Source organism: Chiloscyllium plagiosum, unplaced genomic scaffold, assembly GCF_037043375.1.
Source record: "Chiloscyllium plagiosum isolate Xiang-an unplaced genomic scaffold, Cpla_swu_hap1 HiC_scaffold_37, whole genome shotgun sequence".
In the NCBI taxonomy this organism is placed as follows: Eukaryota; Metazoa; Chordata; class Chondrichthyes; order Orectolobiformes; family Hemiscylliidae; genus Chiloscyllium; species Chiloscyllium plagiosum.
In genome coordinates this window covers 2,793,313-2,812,303 of record NW_028270175.1, presented here as the reverse complement: position 1 = coordinate 2,812,303, position 18,991 = coordinate 2,793,313, and the positions used below count along the sequence as shown (strand labels likewise).

The 18,991-nt window shown below is 62.2% G+C and overlaps 1 protein-coding gene across 2 annotated transcripts in view; it reads right to left on the bottom strand.

Moving 5' to 3' along the window:
• lrrc47 (leucine rich repeat containing 47) overlaps window positions 1–18,509 on the bottom strand; it is a 49,268-nt gene extending 30,759 nt beyond the window's left edge. Inside the window, exons 1-2 of one of the 2 annotated variants that reach the window (XR_015753416.1) lie at window positions 17,913–18,509; window positions 453–911 (exon numbers count right to left, since the gene is read on the bottom strand). Coding sequence is in view for 1 of the 2 variants with exons in the window: in XM_087980217.1 (XP_087836343.1) it covers window positions 453–911; window positions 17,913–18,479 (1,026 nt within the window). In the remaining variant the exon portion in view is untranslated. The remainder of the gene's footprint in view (window positions 1–452; window positions 912–17,912) is intronic. The other variant, XM_087980217.1, reaches the window with a different exon arrangement.
• Window positions 18,510–18,991: the final 482 nt, after the last annotated feature.

The window sequence follows — 18,991 nt, the reverse complement described above, 5'->3', positions numbered from 1 at the left end:
ACAATATATAATTCTCCACTTCACCAATTTATATTGACAGAGGCAGAATGGATTTATCAAACATGGTTAAATACTGAAGCAATACAGTGGGTGCAAATTAACTGAAGACAGTAGCATGAACAAGCTACTTAACCTGGCAATCTCCAGTTACTGGTGTATCATCTTATCTATAAACTTTCCATGTTGACAAAAAGAAAATACAGAGACCAACCCACTCATAATTTACAACAAAACCTTGCCAGTAACTTCAGCTTATTAAGATTACAGAGAAAGGACAGGAGTGGTTTTCTTTTTTAGATATGTTTGTGTTCATGAAGATGTGATAGCCATTACATTTACTTATCAACTTTTCACCTAACACCTAAATGGCTAAATGATAAAGCTGAATTGGACACAGCAACATCAAGGGATTGCAGTTACTTTAAAAAAAAAGAAATTGACAAAAGAACTACCTGAGCTACCAGGAATCGTTTCAACGCATTTCCAGCTCGGAGGTTCATTCCTTCCACAATGCAACACACAATATAGGGTCTCACTTCCTTGACATTGGGAGTGACTTTCACAAACACAGTGGATGGATTTTCAGAAACATGCAGCACTCGCACCACTAATTTGTTCAATTCCTCCATTTCATCAGATTCCTCATCATCTTTCTTCAAAGGTTTCTTCTTCTTCCTGCTGCTTTTATCTCTGTTCTCTGTTTTCTCTGCACTCTCTCCTTTCCCCTTCCCCTTGCCACGACCCCCCGATTTCAGATAGTCCAAGATGGATTTGGTCTGGCATCCATTCACCATTTTTTCTAGTCGTTTATCGGTTAAACAATTTCCTTTGAAGTTTATTTCTTTCAGCTTGGGACAATCAGCAAGCTCACAAGGAATCTCTGTGAGCTTGTTGTCGGACAGATCCAGGGTCTAGAACAGAATTAGAGACATTATCGTTAATAGAAGCACAGAATACAAAAGCAAGGGCATGGGGCTGAGCTTGATAAAGACACTTGTTAGACCTCAGCTTGATTATTGCGCATTGTTTTGGGTGCCACATTATTGGAAGGATTTTATTTTCTTTACTCAAACAGGGGGATCTGAGCATTGCTGGCTGGGCCACACTTGTTGGCCTTCCTAGTTACCCTTGAGATGGTGTTGGTGAGCTGACTTTTTGAATTGCTGCAGTCCATGTGGTGTCCGGACACCTGCATTGCTGATATGGAGGGAGTTCAAGGAGTTTAACCCAGTGGCAGCAAAGGAACTGCAATATATTTTCAAATCAGGATGATAGTGGTGTTCCCATATATCCGTTGCCCTTGCCTTTCCAGATGGAAGTGGTCATGAGTTTGGAAGGTGCTGTCTAAGGATCTTTGGTGAATTTCTGCAGTGCATCTACTGAGTGTCAGTGGTGGAGGGCGTGGATGTGGTGCCAATCAAGTTGGCTGCTTTGTCCACAATGTGTTGAGATTCTTCATTCTTGTTCTAGCGACATTCATCCAGGCAAGTGGGGAGTATTCCATAGCATTCCTGCCTTGTGACTTGGTAGGTGATGACAGTGTGACATAAACGTATTAGAGTGCAGAAGAGCTTTACAAAAATGGTTCCAGGGATGGGAAACTGAGGATAGATTGGAAAGGTTGGAACTGTTCTCTTGGAGAGAAGACCATGAGATAGAAAGTTTCAAAATTATGAGGGGATTGGAGAGAGATAAGGAGAAATAGTTGCCACTTGTACAAAGGATTGAAAAACAAAAGGGCACTGATGAAAAGTGATGTGCAAAAGCAGCAAATATGATGCAAGAAAAATATTTTCCACACAATGAGTTGTTAGGGTCTGGAATGCACTCTTTCTGGGAATGTGGTGGAGACAGGTTCAATTGGGACATTCAAGAGGGCATTGAATGGTTATTTAAACAAAAACAATGTGCAAGGGTAGAGGGAAAAGGCAGAAGAGCTCGAAGTCACGGTGCTCACTTCTGTGATCCTGTGCTATTTTTTGCTCAATGAAAAGGTGCACATTTCTAGTCACCACTATAGGATGCCACGCAGCATAGCCAGTCAGCTGCACTTCTGTAATAATGACCACATGCAAATATATCTGAAATTTCTTTGTGGGGTATTGAATACACTAGGGACCCAACAGGAAGTTGAAAATAAAACAGAAGCATTCGGGGAGCGCAAGCACGCACCATTCCAACTTGGAACTGTATCATTACTCTTTGATTGTCACTGGATTAAAATCCTGGTACTACCTCCCAAACAGTCCTGTGAATGTGCCTCCACCTCAAAGATTACAGCAGCTCAAAGCAGCTGCTCATCATCACCATCTCAATGGCAACTAGGATGAACAATAAATGTTGGCCCAGCCAGTGATACCTACAAATTAAAACAAAAAGCATAAAGCAGATACTGAAGGCGAGGAGGAATGACTGGGGAAAGCAGCTCCGATTGATAAGTGGGAAGATGGAGGAGTAGATTGATATTGGAAGTGTGGAAATTGGCCACCACCCTGACAGCTGGTGGACATTAAATTAAATTAATCAACACATCTAAAAGTGAAAGCCAGCCATAGTATGATGACCACAGGACTATTAATGTTGTGTAAGCGCTCCCAAATTATTTAGGGAAGAAATGTCCTCAGTACCCATAAGAAATAAAAGCAAGAACTTAGCCCTTTGAACCTGTCCACTGTCCAAAAACGTTAAGGCTGATCAATTCTGGACTTAATGCCTGTTCCCCCTACCCTTAACTCCCTTGTTAATCAAACTCCCGTTAATTCAGCTTTGTATATTTTCATTGATCCAGCTTCCACTGATCAGTGGGATACAGAATTCCAAATGACAAACAATCTCCTGAGGAAAAAGAACTCTCCTCATCCCTTTGCTCACTAATTCTCGACTCCTCCACTCAGCAGCAATTGGAAATGGACAAATGAGACACTCAGAAGTCAATAAAGCAACTTGCCATCAACTTCTCAAAGGCAATTACAGCAATACATAAAAACAGGGAGTGCTAACTAAACTCAACAGCATCTGTGCAGAGAAATAAGGGTCAATATTTCACAGTGAATATGGCTCTGCTTCAGAATAAATTTAGGCATTGCCTAAATGAAGAACTCCAATGAGAGCATTTCTAGAGTACTGTGTACAGTTCTGGTTGCCCTGCTATAGGAAGGATATTATTAAATTGGAGAGGGTTCAGAGAAGATTTACAGGGTGTTCGCAGGACTGGAAGGTTTGACTTATAAGTAGAGGCTGGAGCAGAGGAGGTTGAGGGGTGACATCACAGATGTTTATAAAATCATCAGGGGCATAGATAAGATGACTAGTCAAGGTCTTTTCCCTTAGAGTGGGGGACTTCAAAACCCAAGGACATATTTTTAAGGTGAGAGGAGAAAAGATTTAAAAGGAACCCGAAGGTCAACTTGTTCCACACAGAGGGTTGTGCATGTATGGAATGAACTGCCAGAGAAAGTGGTAGATGCAGGTACAGTTATAACATTTGAAAGACATTTGGACAGGTACATGAATAGGAAAAGTTTAGAGGGACATGGGACAAATGCAGACAAATGGGACTTGTTGGGAAACTTGGTCAGCATGGACTCATTGGACTGGTGGCAATTCCCATATTATACGAAGCCACAATGAGAAATTTGGGCACAGTTTTGACCACTACTTTATAAAGAGTTTATTAAATATTTTACATTAGATTGAACATATTTAATACATATACCCATAAAAGGGTGATTAAGCATTACATATTATTATGTCTCTGCATATATATACCTCTGTATACAAGTTATTTTGAATATAACCATGAAAAGGCTAAATTTAATTCATAGAGCTGTACAGCACGGAAATAGACCCTTTGGACCAACCCGTCCATGCCAACCAGATGTCCAAACCAATCTAGTCCTGTCAGCACCCAGCCCATATCCCTCCAAACCCTTCCTATTCATATACCCATCCAAATGCCTTTTAAATGTTGCAATTGTACCAGCCTCCACCACTTCCTCTGGCAGCTCATTCCATACACGTACCACCCTCTGCATGAAGAAATTGCCTCTTAGGTTTCTTTTATATCATTCCCCTCTCACCCTAAACTTATGCTCTCTAGTTCTGGACTCCCCCACCCCAGGAAAAAAGATTTTGTCTATTTATCCTGTCCATGCCCCTCATGATTTTATATAAATGATGAAAAGTAGTGGACCCAGCACCAATCCTTGTGGCACTCCGCTGGTAGAACACTGGTCACAGGCCTCAAGTCTGAGAAACAACCTTCCACCACTACCCTCGGTCTTCTACCTTTGAGCCAGTTCTGTATCCAAATGGCTAGTTCTCCCTGTATTCCATGAGATCTAGCCTTGCTCACCAGTCTCCCATGGGGAACCCTGTCAAACGCCTTACTGAAGTCCATATAGATCACATCTCCCGTTCTGCTCTCCTCAATCCTCATTGTTACTTCTTCAAAAAATTAAATCAAGTCTGTGAGACATGATTTCCCACACATAAAGCCATGTTGACTATCTATAATCAGTCCTTGCCTTTCTAAATACATGTACATCCTGTCCCTCAGCATCCCCTCCAATAACTTGCCCCCACTGAGGTCAGGCTCACTGGTCTATAGTTCCCTGGCTTCTCCCTACCACCTTTCTTAAACAGTGGCACCACGTTAGCCAACCTCCAGTCTTCCGACACCTCACCTGTGACTATCGCTGATCCAAATATCTCAGTAAGAGGCCCAGCAATCACTTCCCTAGCTTCCCACAGAATTCTAGGGTACATCTGACCAGGTCCTGGGGATTTATCCATCTTTCCCGTTTCAAGACATCCAGCACTTCCTCCTCTGTAATATGGACATTCTTCAAGATGTCATCAATATTTTGCTATATTCTATATCTTCCATGTCCACTGATGCAAAATACTCGTTTAGTATCTGCCCCATCTTCTGCAGCTCCACACAAAGGCCGACTTGCTGGGGGGCCTTCTTTGAGGGGCCCTATTCTCTCCCTAGTTACACTTTTGTCCTTAATGTATTTGTAAAAAGCCTTTGGATTCTCCTTCACTCTATTTGTCAAAGCTATTTCATGACCCCTTTTTGCCCCCCTGATTTCCCTCCAGTATACTCCTACTGCCTTTATACTCTTCTAAGGATTCATTCTATCTATCCTGTCTATAGCTGACATATGCTTCCTTTTTCTTAACCAAACCCTCAATTTCTTTAGTCATCCAGCATTCCCTATACCTACCAGCCTTTCCTTTCACCCTAACAGGAATATACTTACTCAATTCTGAAGGCTACATGAATGTTAATTACATATTATTTGATATATATTCATATAAAAAATTATACTATATAAACATTTCTAGACAAATCTCTAAAGGTAATATTATATATTATTTGGTAAATATCTGAGGTTTTATATAATTTGATACCTGACTGTAATAGGGTGCTTCATTGACAGATACAATGATGGACTGTCCACACCCTCTTGCCAAAGCTGCAAACCCCCAGTCTCACAAACCCCTGCACCCATTCCCCATTCACTGCAACTCTCACAATCCTGAACCCTAACTCCCTCCCTGCACATCCCACATCTGCACGCATCCCTTCCTTATCACCACAATCCCCATCCCTCTCCAAACCTCATTCTCCCTCTCCCACTTGGCACCGCCATCTCCCCACACGCACCCCAGCCCACTGCATCCCTCGCTGAACGTCTCATAACCATCCACTTCCCAAATTCTATATTCCTCTCATCCCCAACTCTGTGCACACCACCTCCCCACAACCCCTCTCCCTCTCGCCTTGGCCTGCATCGCCCAAACTCACTATCCCCATTCTACTTCCTTCTCCCCCTCTCCCCACTTTCTCTGCCCTCAGTCCCCACCCCCATCTGCACCACTTTCAATTCTCACCCCTCTTAGTCCTCCAAACTCTCACACCCCCATCCCGCCATCCAGCCCCCATAACTGCAACCATCACCCACCCTCACTCCCCCACCTCCTCCCATCTCAACCTTTGTCCCATCCCACCCTGTACCCTCACCCCTCATTCCAACCCCACTTCCCTCCCCCATCTCCCCCTCATCGCCCGCTTCCCCCATTCCCGACCCCGTCCCTTCACTCTCAACCTTCATCCACCCCACACCATAAACTTGCTCCTTACTTTCCCAAATTCTTTCCCCCACCACCTTCAAGCTCTCCCCCCCCCCGACTGCCTGCTTCCCCACTCCTTTCCCCCTTATTCGCCTCACCGCCAAACCCACTGTCCCCACCCCAGCTACCCTTCACTGCCCTATTCCACTCACTCCTCTTACCACTATATATCCCTCTCTCCCTCCCCATGCTCTCCCTTTACACCCTTTCCTGTCCCTCCTCAACCCTCTACCCCTTCCCCACCCTCTCTCTCCAGTCTACTCTTCGCCCCACCCTTATTCCCCTCCCTCCCCACCCTCCTATGTCTACCACTAACCCCCAACCTCCCTTGTCTCCCTAAGCCCTCGACTCGCCCCCACCCTCTCTAACTCCAAACCCCTTTCCCCTTCTCTCTCCTCCAACCCCTGCACTCCCACCTACCCACCATCTTCCTCCAACCCATACGCACCCACCCACTGCCCAAACTTGTCCTGCCCATCCTACCCCCACCCTACCCCCCAACCCGCTCCCCACCACGCTCCCTCACCCCTACACCCTCCTCACCTGCTCCCCCACCCCCCAACATGCTCCCGACCCGTACCGCCACCCCTACCCCCCCCCAATATGCTCCCCCACCCCTACCCCTACCGCCCCAACATGCTCCCCCACCCCTACCCCCAACCGCTCCCCCATCCCTGCTCCCCCACCCCACACCCCAACACGTTCCTCATCCCTACCCCCCAACATGCTCCCGACCCGCACCGCCACCCCAATCCCCAACATGCTCCCCCACACCTACCTCCCCAACATGCTCCCCCATGCCTACTCCCAACCGCCCCCCCACCCCTACCCCCAACCCGCTCCCCCACCCCTACCCACACAACACGCTCCCCCACCCCTACCCCGCTAACACGCTCCCCCCCACCCCAAACCCCCCAACACGTTCCCCCAACCCTACCCCCCAACACGCTCGCCCAACTCGCTCCCCCACCCCACACCCCAACACGCTCCCCCAACCCTACCCCCCAACATGCTCCCGACCCGTACCGCCACCCCAACCCCCCAAAATGTTCCCCCACACCTACCTCCCCAACATGCTCCCCCACGCCTACCCCCACTCGCCCCCCCCACCCCTACCCACACAACACGCTCCCCCCACCCCAACCCGCTCCCCCACCCCAAAACCCCAAACGCTCTGCCACTCCTACCCAACACGCTCCCCCACCCCTACCCACACAACACGCTCCCCTACCCCAACACGCTCCCCCACCCCAACACCCCCAACACGCTCCCCCACCCCAACACCCCCAACGCTCCCCCACCCCTACCACCAACACGCTCCCCCACCCCAGCCCCCCAAACGCTCTCCCACCCCTAGCCCCATAACCGCTCCCCCACCCCTCGTCCCCCAATACGCTCCTGCACCCCTACCCCCAACACGCTCCCCCACCCCTAGCCCCCCAACCTATCCCACATCCCTAGCCCCCCAACCGCAACCCCATCCCAGCCCCCCACAGCTCCCCCACCCCTAGCCCCCCAACCGCTACCCCACCCCTAGCCCCCATCACGCTCCCCCACCCCGCTCCCCCAACCCTACCCCCAACCCGCTCCCCCACCACGACCCCCCAACCCGCTCTCCCACCCCTACCCCCCAACCCGCTCCCCCACCACTACCCCCCAACCCGCTCCCCCACCACTACCCCCAACCCGCTCCCCCACCACTACCCCCAACTCGCTCCCCCACCCCTACCCCCCAACACGCTTCCACACCCCTACCCCCAACACGCTCCCACCCCCACGCTCCCACCCCCCTACCCCCAACACGGTCCCCCACCCCTCCCCACCATCACGCTCCCCCACCCCTACCCCCAACTTGCTCCCCCACCCCTACCCCCCAACACGCTTCCACACCCCTACCCCCCAACCCGCTCCCCCACCCCTACCCCCAACTAGCTCCCCCATCCCTACCCTCCAACTCGCTCCTGCACCCCCCACTCACTCCCCCACCCCTTCCCCCCAACTCGCTCCCCCACCATTACCCCCCAACTCGCTCCCCCACCCTTACCCCCCAACACGCTCCCCCACCCCTACCCCCAACACGCTCCCCCACCACTACCGCAAACATGATCCCGCACCCCACCCCACCATCACGCTCCTCCACCCCTACCCCCAACTCGCTCCCCCACCCCTACCCCCCAACACGCTTCCACACCCCTACCCCCAACACGCTCCCACCCCCACGCTCCCACCCCCCTACCCCCAACACGGTCCCCCACCCCTCCCCACCATCACGCTCCCCCACCCCTACCCCCAACTTGCTCCCCCACCCCTACCCCCCAACACGCTTCCACACCCCTACCCCCCAACCCGCTCCCCCACCCCTACCCCCAACTCGCTCCCCCATCCCTACCCTCCAACTCGCTCCTGCACCCCCCACTCACTCCCCCACCCCTTCCCCCCAACTCGCTCCCCCACCATTACCCCCCAACTCGCTCCCCCACCCTTACCCCCCAACACGCTCCCCCACCCCTACCCCCAACACGCTCCCCCACCACTACCGCAAACATGATCCCGCACCCCACCCCACCATCACGCTCCTCCACCCCTACCCCCAACTCGCTCCCCCACCCCTACCCCCAACTCGCTCCCCCATCCCTACCACCCAACTCGCTCCCCCACTCCTACACCCCAACTCGCTCCCCCACCCCTACACCCCAACTCGCTCCCCCACCCCTACCCCACAACTCGCTCCCCCACCTCTACCCCCCACCTCGCTCCCCTACCCCTACCCCCAACATGCTCCCCCACCCCTACCCACAACATGCTCCCCCACACCTCCCCACCATCATGCTCCACCACCACTACCCCCAACACGCTCCCCCACCCCTCCCCACCAACACGCTCCCCCACCCCTCCCCACCAACTCGCTCCCCCACCCCTGCCCCCCAACACGCTGCCCCACCCCTACCCCCCAACCCGCTCCCCCCACCCCTACCCCCCAACCCGCTCCCCCCACCCCTACCCCCCAACCCGCTCCCCCCACCCCTACCCCCCAACCCGCTCCCCCCACCCCTACCCCCCAACTCGCTCCCCCCACCCCTACCCCCCAACTCGCTCCCCCACCCCAACCCCCCAACACGCTCCCCCACCCCTCCCCACCATCATGCTCCACCACCCCTACCCCCCAACACGCTACCCCAACCCTCCCCACCATCATGCTCCACCACCCCTACCCCCCACTCGCTCCCCCACTCCTACTCCCAACTCGCTACCCCACCCCTACCCCCAACACGCTGCCCCACCCCTACCCCCAACACGCTCCCCCACCCCTACCCCCCAAACACGCTCCCCCACCCCTACCCCACAACTCGCTCCCCCACCCCTACCCCAAAACACGCTCCCCCACCCCTCCCCACCATCATGCTCCCCCACTCCTACCCCCCAACACGCTCCCCAACCCTCCCCACCATCATGCTCCCCCACCCCTAACCCTCAACCCGCTCCCCGACCCCTAACCCCCAACTCCCTCCACGACCCCTACCCCCCAACTCGCTCCCCCACCCCTACCCCCAACACGCTCCCCCACCCCGACCCCCCACCTTGCTCCCCCACCCTACCCCCCAACTCGCTACCCCACACTACCCCCCAACTCGCTACCCCACCCTACCCCCCAACTCGCTCCGCCACCCTACACCCACAACACGCTCCCCCACCCCTACCCCAACACGCTCCCCCACCCCTACCCCCAACACGCTCCCCCACCCCTACCCCCAACACGCTCCCCCACTCCTACCCCCAACACGCTCCCCCACCCCTATCCCCCACCCCCAACACGCTCCCCCACCCCTTCCCACCATCATGCTCCCCCACCCCTACCCCCCCACCTCAACTCCCTCCCCCACCCCAACACCCCCAACGCTCCCCCACCCCTACCACCAACACGCTCCCCCACCCCAGCCCCCCAAACGCTCTCCCACCCCTAGCCCCATAACCGCTCCCCCACCCCTCGTCCCCCAATACGCTCCTGCACCCCTACCCCCAACACGCTCCCCCACCCCTAGCCCCCCAACCTATCCCACATCCCTAGCCCCCCAACCGCAACCCCATCCCAGCCCCCCACAGCTCCCCCACCCCTAGCCCCCCAACCGCTACCCCACCCCTAGCCCCCATCACGCTCCCCCATCCCTACCCCCAAACCGCACTCCCACCCCCAAACGCTCTCCCACCCCTAGCCCCCCAACCGCTACCCCACCCCTAGCCCCCAACACGCTCCCCCATCCCAACCCCCAACACGCTCTCCCACCCCTACCCAACACGCTCTCCCACCCCTACCCACACAACACACTCCCCCACCCCTACCCAACACGCTCCCCCACCCCTACCCCTCCAACCGCTCCCCCACCCCTAGCCCCCCAACTGCTCCCACACCCCTAGCCCCCCAACCGCTACCCCACCCCTAGCCCCCCAACCGCCACCCCACCCCTAGCCCCCCCAACACGCATCCCCGCCCCTAGCCCCCAACACGCTCCCACACCCCTACCCACACAACACGCTCCCCCGCCCCATTCCCCAACACGCTCCCCTAACCCCCAACACGCTAGCCCACACCTACCCCCCAACTGCTCCCCCACCCCTACCCCCAACTGCTCCCCCACCCCTACCCCCCAACCGCTCCCCCACCCCTACCCCCCAACCGCTCCCCCACCCCTACCCCCCAACCGCTCCCCCACCCCTACCCCCCAACACGCTCCCCCACCCCTACCCCCCAACCGCTCCCCCACCCCTACCCCCCAACACGCTCCACCACCCCTACCCACCCAACCCGCTCCCCCACCCCTACCCCCAATCCGCTCCCCTACCCCGACCCCCCAACCCGCGCCCCTACACCGACCCCCCAACCCGCGCCCCTACCCCGACCCCCCAACCCGCTCCCCCACCCCTACCCCCAACACGCTCCCCCACCCCTACCCCCAACACGCTCCCCCACCCCTACCCCCCAACACGCTCCCCCACCACTACCCCCCCAACACGCTCCCCCACCACTACCCCAACACGCTCCCCCACCACTACCCTCCCAACCGCTCCCCCACCCCTACCACCCCAACCCGCTCCCCTACCCCCCAACACGCTCCCCAACCCTCCCAATACGCTCCCCACCCGAACCCCCCACCCCGAAACCCCAACACGCGCTCCCACCCCTAGCCCCAGAACCGCTCCCCCACCCCTAGCCCCCCAAAACGCTCCCCCACCCCTTGCCCCCAACACGCTCACCCACCCCTACCAACACAACACGCTCCCCCACACCTAATCCGCTAACACGCTCGCCCACCCCTAACCCACAACACGCTCGCCCACCCCTAACCCCCAACACGCTCGCCCACCCCTAACCCCCAACACGCTCGCCCACCCCTAACACGCTCCCCCACCCCTACCCCCAACCACTCCCCCACCCCTACCCCCAACCGCACCACCACGCCTAGCCCCCCAACCGCTACCCCACCCCTAGCCCCCAACACGATCCACAACCCCTACCCCCCAAGCTCACCTACCCCCCAACCCGCTCCCCCAACACTACCCCCCAACCCGCTCCCCCACACCTACCCTCCAACCTGCTCCCCCACCCCCCAACTCGCTCCCCCACCCCTACCCCCCAACTCGCTCCCGAACCACCCAACTCCCTCCCCCACTCCTACCCCCAACTCGCTCCCCCACCCCTACCCCCCAACCCGCTCCCCCACCCCTACCCCCCAACCCGCTCCCCCACCCCTACCCCCCAACCCGCTCCCCCACCCCTACCCCCCAACCCGCTCCCCCACCCCTACCCCCCAACCCGCTCCCCCACCCCTACCCCCCAACCCGCTCCCCCACCCCTACCCCCCAACCCGCTCCCCCACCCCTACCCCCCAACCCGCTCCCCTACCCCTACCCCCAACCCGCTCCCCCACCCCTACCCCCCAACCCGCTCCCCCACCCCTACCCCCCAACCCGCTCCCCCACCCCTACCCCCCAACCCGCTCCCCCAACCCTACCCCCAACCCGCTCCCCCAACCCTACCCCCAACCCGCTCCCCCACCACTACCCCCCAACCCGCTCTCCCACCCCTACCCCCCAACCCGCTCCCCCACCACTACCCCCCAACCCGCTCCCCCACCACTACCCCCAACCCGCTCCCCCACCACTACCCCCAACTCGCTCCCCCACCCCTACCCCCCAACACGCTTCCACACCCCTACCCCCAACACGCTCCCACCCCCACGCTCCCACCCCCCTACCCCCAACACGGTCCCCCACCCCTCCCCACCATCACGCTCCCCCACCCCTACCCCCAACTTGCTCCCCCACCCCTACCCCCCAACACGCTTCCACACCCCTACCCCCCAACCCGCTCCCCCACCCCTACCCCCAACTCGCTCCCCCATCCCTACCCTCCAACTCGCTCCTGCACCCCCCACTCACTCCCCCACCCCTTCCCCCCAACTCGCTCCCCCACCATTACCCCCCAACTCGCTCCCCCACCCTTACCCCCCAACACGCTCCCCCACCCCTACCCCCAACACGCTCCCCCACCACTACCGCAAACATGATCCCGCACCCCACCCCACCATCACGCTCCTCCACCCCTACCCCCAACTCGCTCCCCCACCCCTACCCCCAACTCGCTCCCCCATCCCTACCACCCAACTCGCTCCCCCACTCCTACACCCCAACTCGCTCCCCCACCCCTACACCCCAACTCGCTCCCCCACCCCTACCCCACAACTCGCTCCCCCACCTCTACCCCCCACCTCGCTCCCCTACCCCTACCCCCAACATGCTCCCCCACCCCTACCCACAACATGCTCCCCCACACCTCCCCACCATCATGCTCCACCACCACTACCCCCAACACGCTCCCCCACCCCTCCCCACCAACACGCTCCCCCACCCCTCCCCACCAACTCGCTCCCCCACCCCTGCCCCCCAACACGCTGCCCCACCCCTACCCCCCAACCCGCTCCCCCCACCCCTACCCCCCAACCCGCTCCCCCCACCCCTACCCCCCAACCCGCTCCCCCCACCCCTACCCCCCAACCCGCTCCCCCCACCCCTACCCCCCAACTCGCTCCCCCCACCCCTACCCCCCAACTCGCTCCCCCACCCCAACCCCCCAACACGCTCCCCCACCCCTCCCCACCATCATGCTCCACCACCCCTACCCCCCAACACGCTACCCCACCCCTCCCCACCATCATGCTCCACCACCCCTACCCCCCACTCGCTCCCCCACTCCTACTCCCAACTCGCTCCCCCACCCCTACCCCCAACACGCTGCCCCACCCCTACCCCCAACACGCTCCCCCACCCCTACCCCCCAAACACGCTCCCCCACCCCTACCCCACAACTCGCTCCCCCACCCCTACCCCAAAACACGCTCCCCCACCCCTCCCCACCATCATGCTCCCCCACCCCTACCCCCCAACACGCTCCCCAACCCTCCCCACCATCATGCTCCCCCACCCCTAACCCTCAACCCGCTCCCCGACCCCTAACCCCCAACTCCCTCCACGACCCCTACCCCCCAACTCGCTCCCCCACCCCTACCCCCAACACGCTCCCCCACCCCGACCCCCCACCTTGCTCCCCCACCCTACCCCCCAACTCGCTACCCCACCCTACCCCCCAACTCGCTCCGCCACCCTACACCCACAACACGCTCCCCCACCCCTACCCCAACACGCTCCCCCACCCCTACCCCCAACACGCTCCCCCACCCCTACCCCCAACACGCTCCCCCACCCCTACCCCCAACACGCTCCCCCACTCCTACCCCCAACACGCTCCCCACCCCTACCCCCAACACGCTCCCCCACCCCTACCCCCAACACGCTCCCCCACCCCTATCCCCCACCCCAACACGCTCCCCCACCCCTTCCCACCATCATGCTCCCCCACCCCTACCCCCCACCTCAACTCCCTCCCCCACCCCAACTCCCCCCCACCCCAACTCCCTCCCCCACCCCAACCCCCCCACCTCAACTCCCTCCCCCACCCCAACCCCCCCCACCTCAACTCCCTCCCCCACCCCAACTCCCTCCCCCACCCCAACCCCCTCCCCCACCCCAACCCCCCCACCTCAACTCCCTCCCCCACCCCAACTCCCTCCCCCACCCCAACCCCCCCCACCTCAACTCCCTCCCCCACCCAACCCCCCCCACCTCAACTCCCCCCCCCACCCCAACCCCCCCCACCCCAACCCACCCCAACCCAACTCCCCCCACCACCCCAACTCCCCCCACCCCCCCACCACCCCAACTCCCCCCACCCCCCCCACCACAACCCCCCCCTCCCACATCCTCCACCCCAACCCCCCCTCCCCACCCCAACCCCCCCACCCCAACCCCCCCTCCCCACCCCAACCCCCCCTCCCCAACCCCCCCTCCCCAACTCCCTCCCCCACCCCTACACCCCCCACCCCAACTCACTCCCCCACCCCAACGCCCCCCTCCCCAACTCCCTCCCCCACCCCAACCCCACCCCTCCCCAACTCCCTCCCCCACCCCTGCCCCCGACTCCCCCCCACCCCTACCCCCAACCCCCCCACCCCAACTCCCTTCCCCACCCCAACCCCCCCTCCCCAACTCCCGCCCCCACCCCTACCCCCGACTCCCCCCCACCCCTACCCCCAACCCCCCCACCCCTACCCCCAACCCCCCCACCCCAACTCCCTCCCCCACCCCTACCCCCTCCCCCACCCTACCCCCGACTCCCCCCCACCCCTACCCCCGACTCCCCCCCACCCCTACCCCCAACCCCCCCACCCCAACTCCCTCCCCCACCCCTACCCCCGACTCCCCCCACCCCTACCCCTACCCCCCCCACCCCAACTCCCCCCCACACCCCAACTCCCCCCCCACCCCTACCCACCCACCCCACCCCACCCCCCCCCACACCCCAACTCCCCCCCCACCCCAACCCCCACCCCCCCCCCCCCACCACCCCCCCCACCCCTACCCCCACCCCTACCCCCACCCCCCCCACCCCAACTCCCCCCCCCACCCCTACCCCCACCCCCCCCACCCCAACTCCCCCCCCCACCCCTACCCCCACCCCCCCCACCCCAACTCCCCCCCACCCCTACCCCCACCCCCCCCACCCCAACTCCCCCCCCACCCCTACCCCCACCCCCCCACCCCAACTCCCCCCCACCCCTACCCCCACCCCCCCCACCCCAACTCCCCCCCACCCCAACTCCCCCCCACCCCTACCCCCACCCCCCCACCCCAACCCCCCCCCACCCCTACCCCCACCCCCCCCACCCCAACTCCCCCCCCACCCCTACCCCCACCCCCCCCACCCCAACCCCCCCCCACCCCACCCCCACCCCTACCCCCACCCCCCCACCCCAACTCCCCCCCCACCCCTACCCCCCCACCCCCCCCACTCCAACCCCCACCCCCCACCCCCCCAACTCCCCCCCCACCCCTACCCCCACCCCCCCCCCCACCCCACCCCCCCCCCCCCACCCCCACCCCCCCCACCCTACCCACCCCACCCCACCCCCCCCCACCCCTACCCCCACCCCCCCACCCCTACCCCCACCCCCCCCACCCCACCCCCCCCCCCACCTCCCCCACCCCCCCCCCACCCCCCCCCCCCACCCCCCCCCCCCCCCCACCCCCCCCCACCCCCACCCCACCCCCCCCACCCCCCCCAACCCCCAACCCCCCCACCCCAACCCCCCACCCCAACCCAACCCCCACCCCCCCCACCCCTACCCCAACCCCCACCCCCCCCCACCCCTACCCCAACCCCCACCCCAACTCCCCCCCCACCCCTACCCCCAACTCCCCCCCACCCCTACCCCCCCCCACCCCTACCCCCAACTCCCCCCCCACCCCTACCCCCCCCACCCCTACCCCCAACTCCCCCCCCACCCCTACCCCCCCCACCCCTACCCCCAACTCCCCCCCCACCCCTACCCCCCCCACCCTACCCCCCCCACCCCTACCCCCAACTCCCCCCCCACCCCTACCCCCCCCACCCCTACCCCCAACTCCCCCCCCACCCCTACCCCCAACTCCCCCCCACCCCTACCCCCAACTCCCCCCCACCCATACTCCCCCCCCACCCCTACCCCCAACTCCCCCCCCACCCCTACCCCCAACTCCCCCCCCACCCCTACCCCAACTCCCCCCCACCCCTACCCCCCCCACCCCTACCCCCAACTCCCCCCCCACCCATACCCCCCCCCACCCCTACCCCCAACTCCCCCCCCACCCTACCCCCAACTCCCCCCCCACCCCTACCCCAACTCCCCCCCCACCCCTACCCCCAACTCCCCCCCACCCCTACCCCAACTCCCCCCCCACCCCCACCCACACCCCCCACCCCATCCCCAACTCCCCCCCCACCCCCACCCACCCCATCCCCAACTCCCCCCCCACCCCCATCCCCAACTCCCCCCCACCCACCCCCGCCCACCCCCATCCCCAACTCCCCCCCCACCCACCCCCCCCACCCCCATCCCCAACTCCCCCCCCACCCACCCCCCCCCCACCCCCATCCCCAACTCCCCCCCCACCCACCCCCCCCACCCCATCCCCCACTCCCCCCCCACCCACTCCCCCCACCCCTACCCCCCCCACCCCCATCCCCCCCCACCCCCAACTCCCCCCCAACTCCCTTCCCCCCCCCCAACTCCCTACCCCCCCCAACTCCCTTCCGCCCCCCAACTCCCTTCCCCCTCCCCCCAACTCCCTCCCCCCCTCCCCCCAACTCCCTTCCCCCCCCCTCCCCCCAACTCCCTTCCCCCCCTCCCCCCAACTCCCTTCCCCCCCTCCCCCCAACTCCCTTCCCCCCCCACTCCCTTCCCCCCCCCACTCCCTTCCCCCCCCCCAACTCCCTCCTCCCCCCGCCAACTCCCTTCCCCCCTCCCCCCAACTCCCTTCCCCCCCCCACTCCCTTCTCCCCCCCCAACTCCCTTCCTCCCCCCCCAACTCCCTCCTCCCCCCCCCCAACTCCCTCCTCCCCCCCCCAACTCCCTTCCTCCCCCCCAACTCCCTTCCTCCCCCCCCAACTCCCTTCCTCCCCCCCAACTCCCTCCTTCCCCCCCCCCCCAACTCCCTCCTCTCCCCCCCCCAACTCCCTCCTCCCCCCCCCAACTCCCTCCTCCCCCCCCCCAACTCCCTCCTCCCCCCCCCAACTCCCTTCCCCCCCTCCCCCCAACTCCCTCCTCCCCCCCCCAACTCCCTTCCCCCCCTCCCCCCAACTCCCTTCCCCCCCTCCCCCCAACTCCCTTCCCCCCCCACTCCCTTCCCTCCCCCACTCCCTTCCCCCCCCCAACTCCCTTCCCCCCCCCACTCCCTTCCCTCCCCCACTCCCTTCCCTCCCCCCACTCCCTTCCCCCCCCCAACTCCCTTCCCCCCCCCCAACTCCCTTCCCCCCCCCACTCCCTCCCCCCCCCCACTCCCTTCCCCCCCCCCCCACTCCCTTCCCCCCTCCCCCCAACTCCCTTCCCCCCCCCACTCCCTTCCCTCCCCCCACTCCCTTCCCCCCCCAACTCCCTTCCCCCCCCCCACTCCCTTCCCCCCCCCCACTCCCTTCCCCCCCCACTCCCTTCCCCCCCCCCCACTCCCTTCCCCCCCCCCACTCCCTTCCCCCCCCCCCCCACTCCCTTCCCCCCCCCACTCCCTTCCCCCCCCCCCCAACTCCCTTCCCCCCCCCCCAACTCCCTCCTCCCCCCCCCAACTCCCTCCTCCCCCCCCCAACTCCCTCTACCCCCCCTCCCCCACCCCTACCCCCCGTCACTGACCCGGAGCGCGGGCAGGCGGCTGATGCCGGGCCCCAGGCTGTGGATGCAGTTGCCGGCGGCGGTGAGTGATGTGAGCAGGGGCAGGGGGGTCTCCAGGATGTCTCCGGGCAGTTCCTGGAGGCGGTTGTGGGAGAGCTCGAGGTGGGTGAGGCCGGAGCAGCGGGACAGGCCCCGGGGCAGCTCGTGCAGGAGGTTCCCGCTCAGGTTGAGTCCGCGGAGCTGGGCGAGGAGCCCGAGGCTGGCGGGGACACACTGCAGCCGGTTCCCGGACACATCGAGGCTGCGGAGCTCGCTGAGGAGGCCCAGCTGCTCGGGCAGCTCCTTCAGGCGGTTCCCGCGGAGTACCAGGCTCCGGAGGCCCTGTAGGCCGCACACCGCCTCCGGCAGCTCGCTGAGAGCGGCCCCCAGCTCCAGGTGCTGCAGCAGCGGCAACTCGAACAGGCCCGGGTCCACGCCTCCAGCCCGCACCCTGGCCTCCAGCTCCGGGCCCCTCAACACCAGCTCCCGGCGCCGCTCCGACACCGCGAGGCGGACCTCAGGCCAGGCCGCGCCGCCCGACATCACCATCACCGCCACCGCCACCGGGGGACGGGGACAGGGACAGGGCCCAGGCCCGCATCCGGATCCGGATCCGGCACAGAGCCGCCCCCTGCCGGGCCCCGGGGGGCGGGGATACTGGGGGATAGTGGGGTAAACTGGGGGATAGTGGGGTAAACTGGGGGATGATGGGGTAAACTGGGGGATAATGGGGTAAACTGGGGGATAGTGGGGTAAACTGGGGAATGATGGGGTAAACTGGGGGTAATGGGGTAAACTGAGGGATAATGGGGTAAACTGGGGGATAGTGGGGAAAACTGGGGGATAATGGGGTAAACTGGGGAATGATGGGGTAAACTGGGGGATAATGGGGTAAACTGGGGGATAATGGGGTAAACTGGGGAATGATGGGGTAAACTGGGGGATAATGGGGTAAACTGGGGGATGATGGGGGATAATGGGGTAAACTGGGGGATAATGGGGTAAACTGGGGGATGATGGGGGATAATGGGGTAAACTGGGGGATAATGGGGTAAACTGGG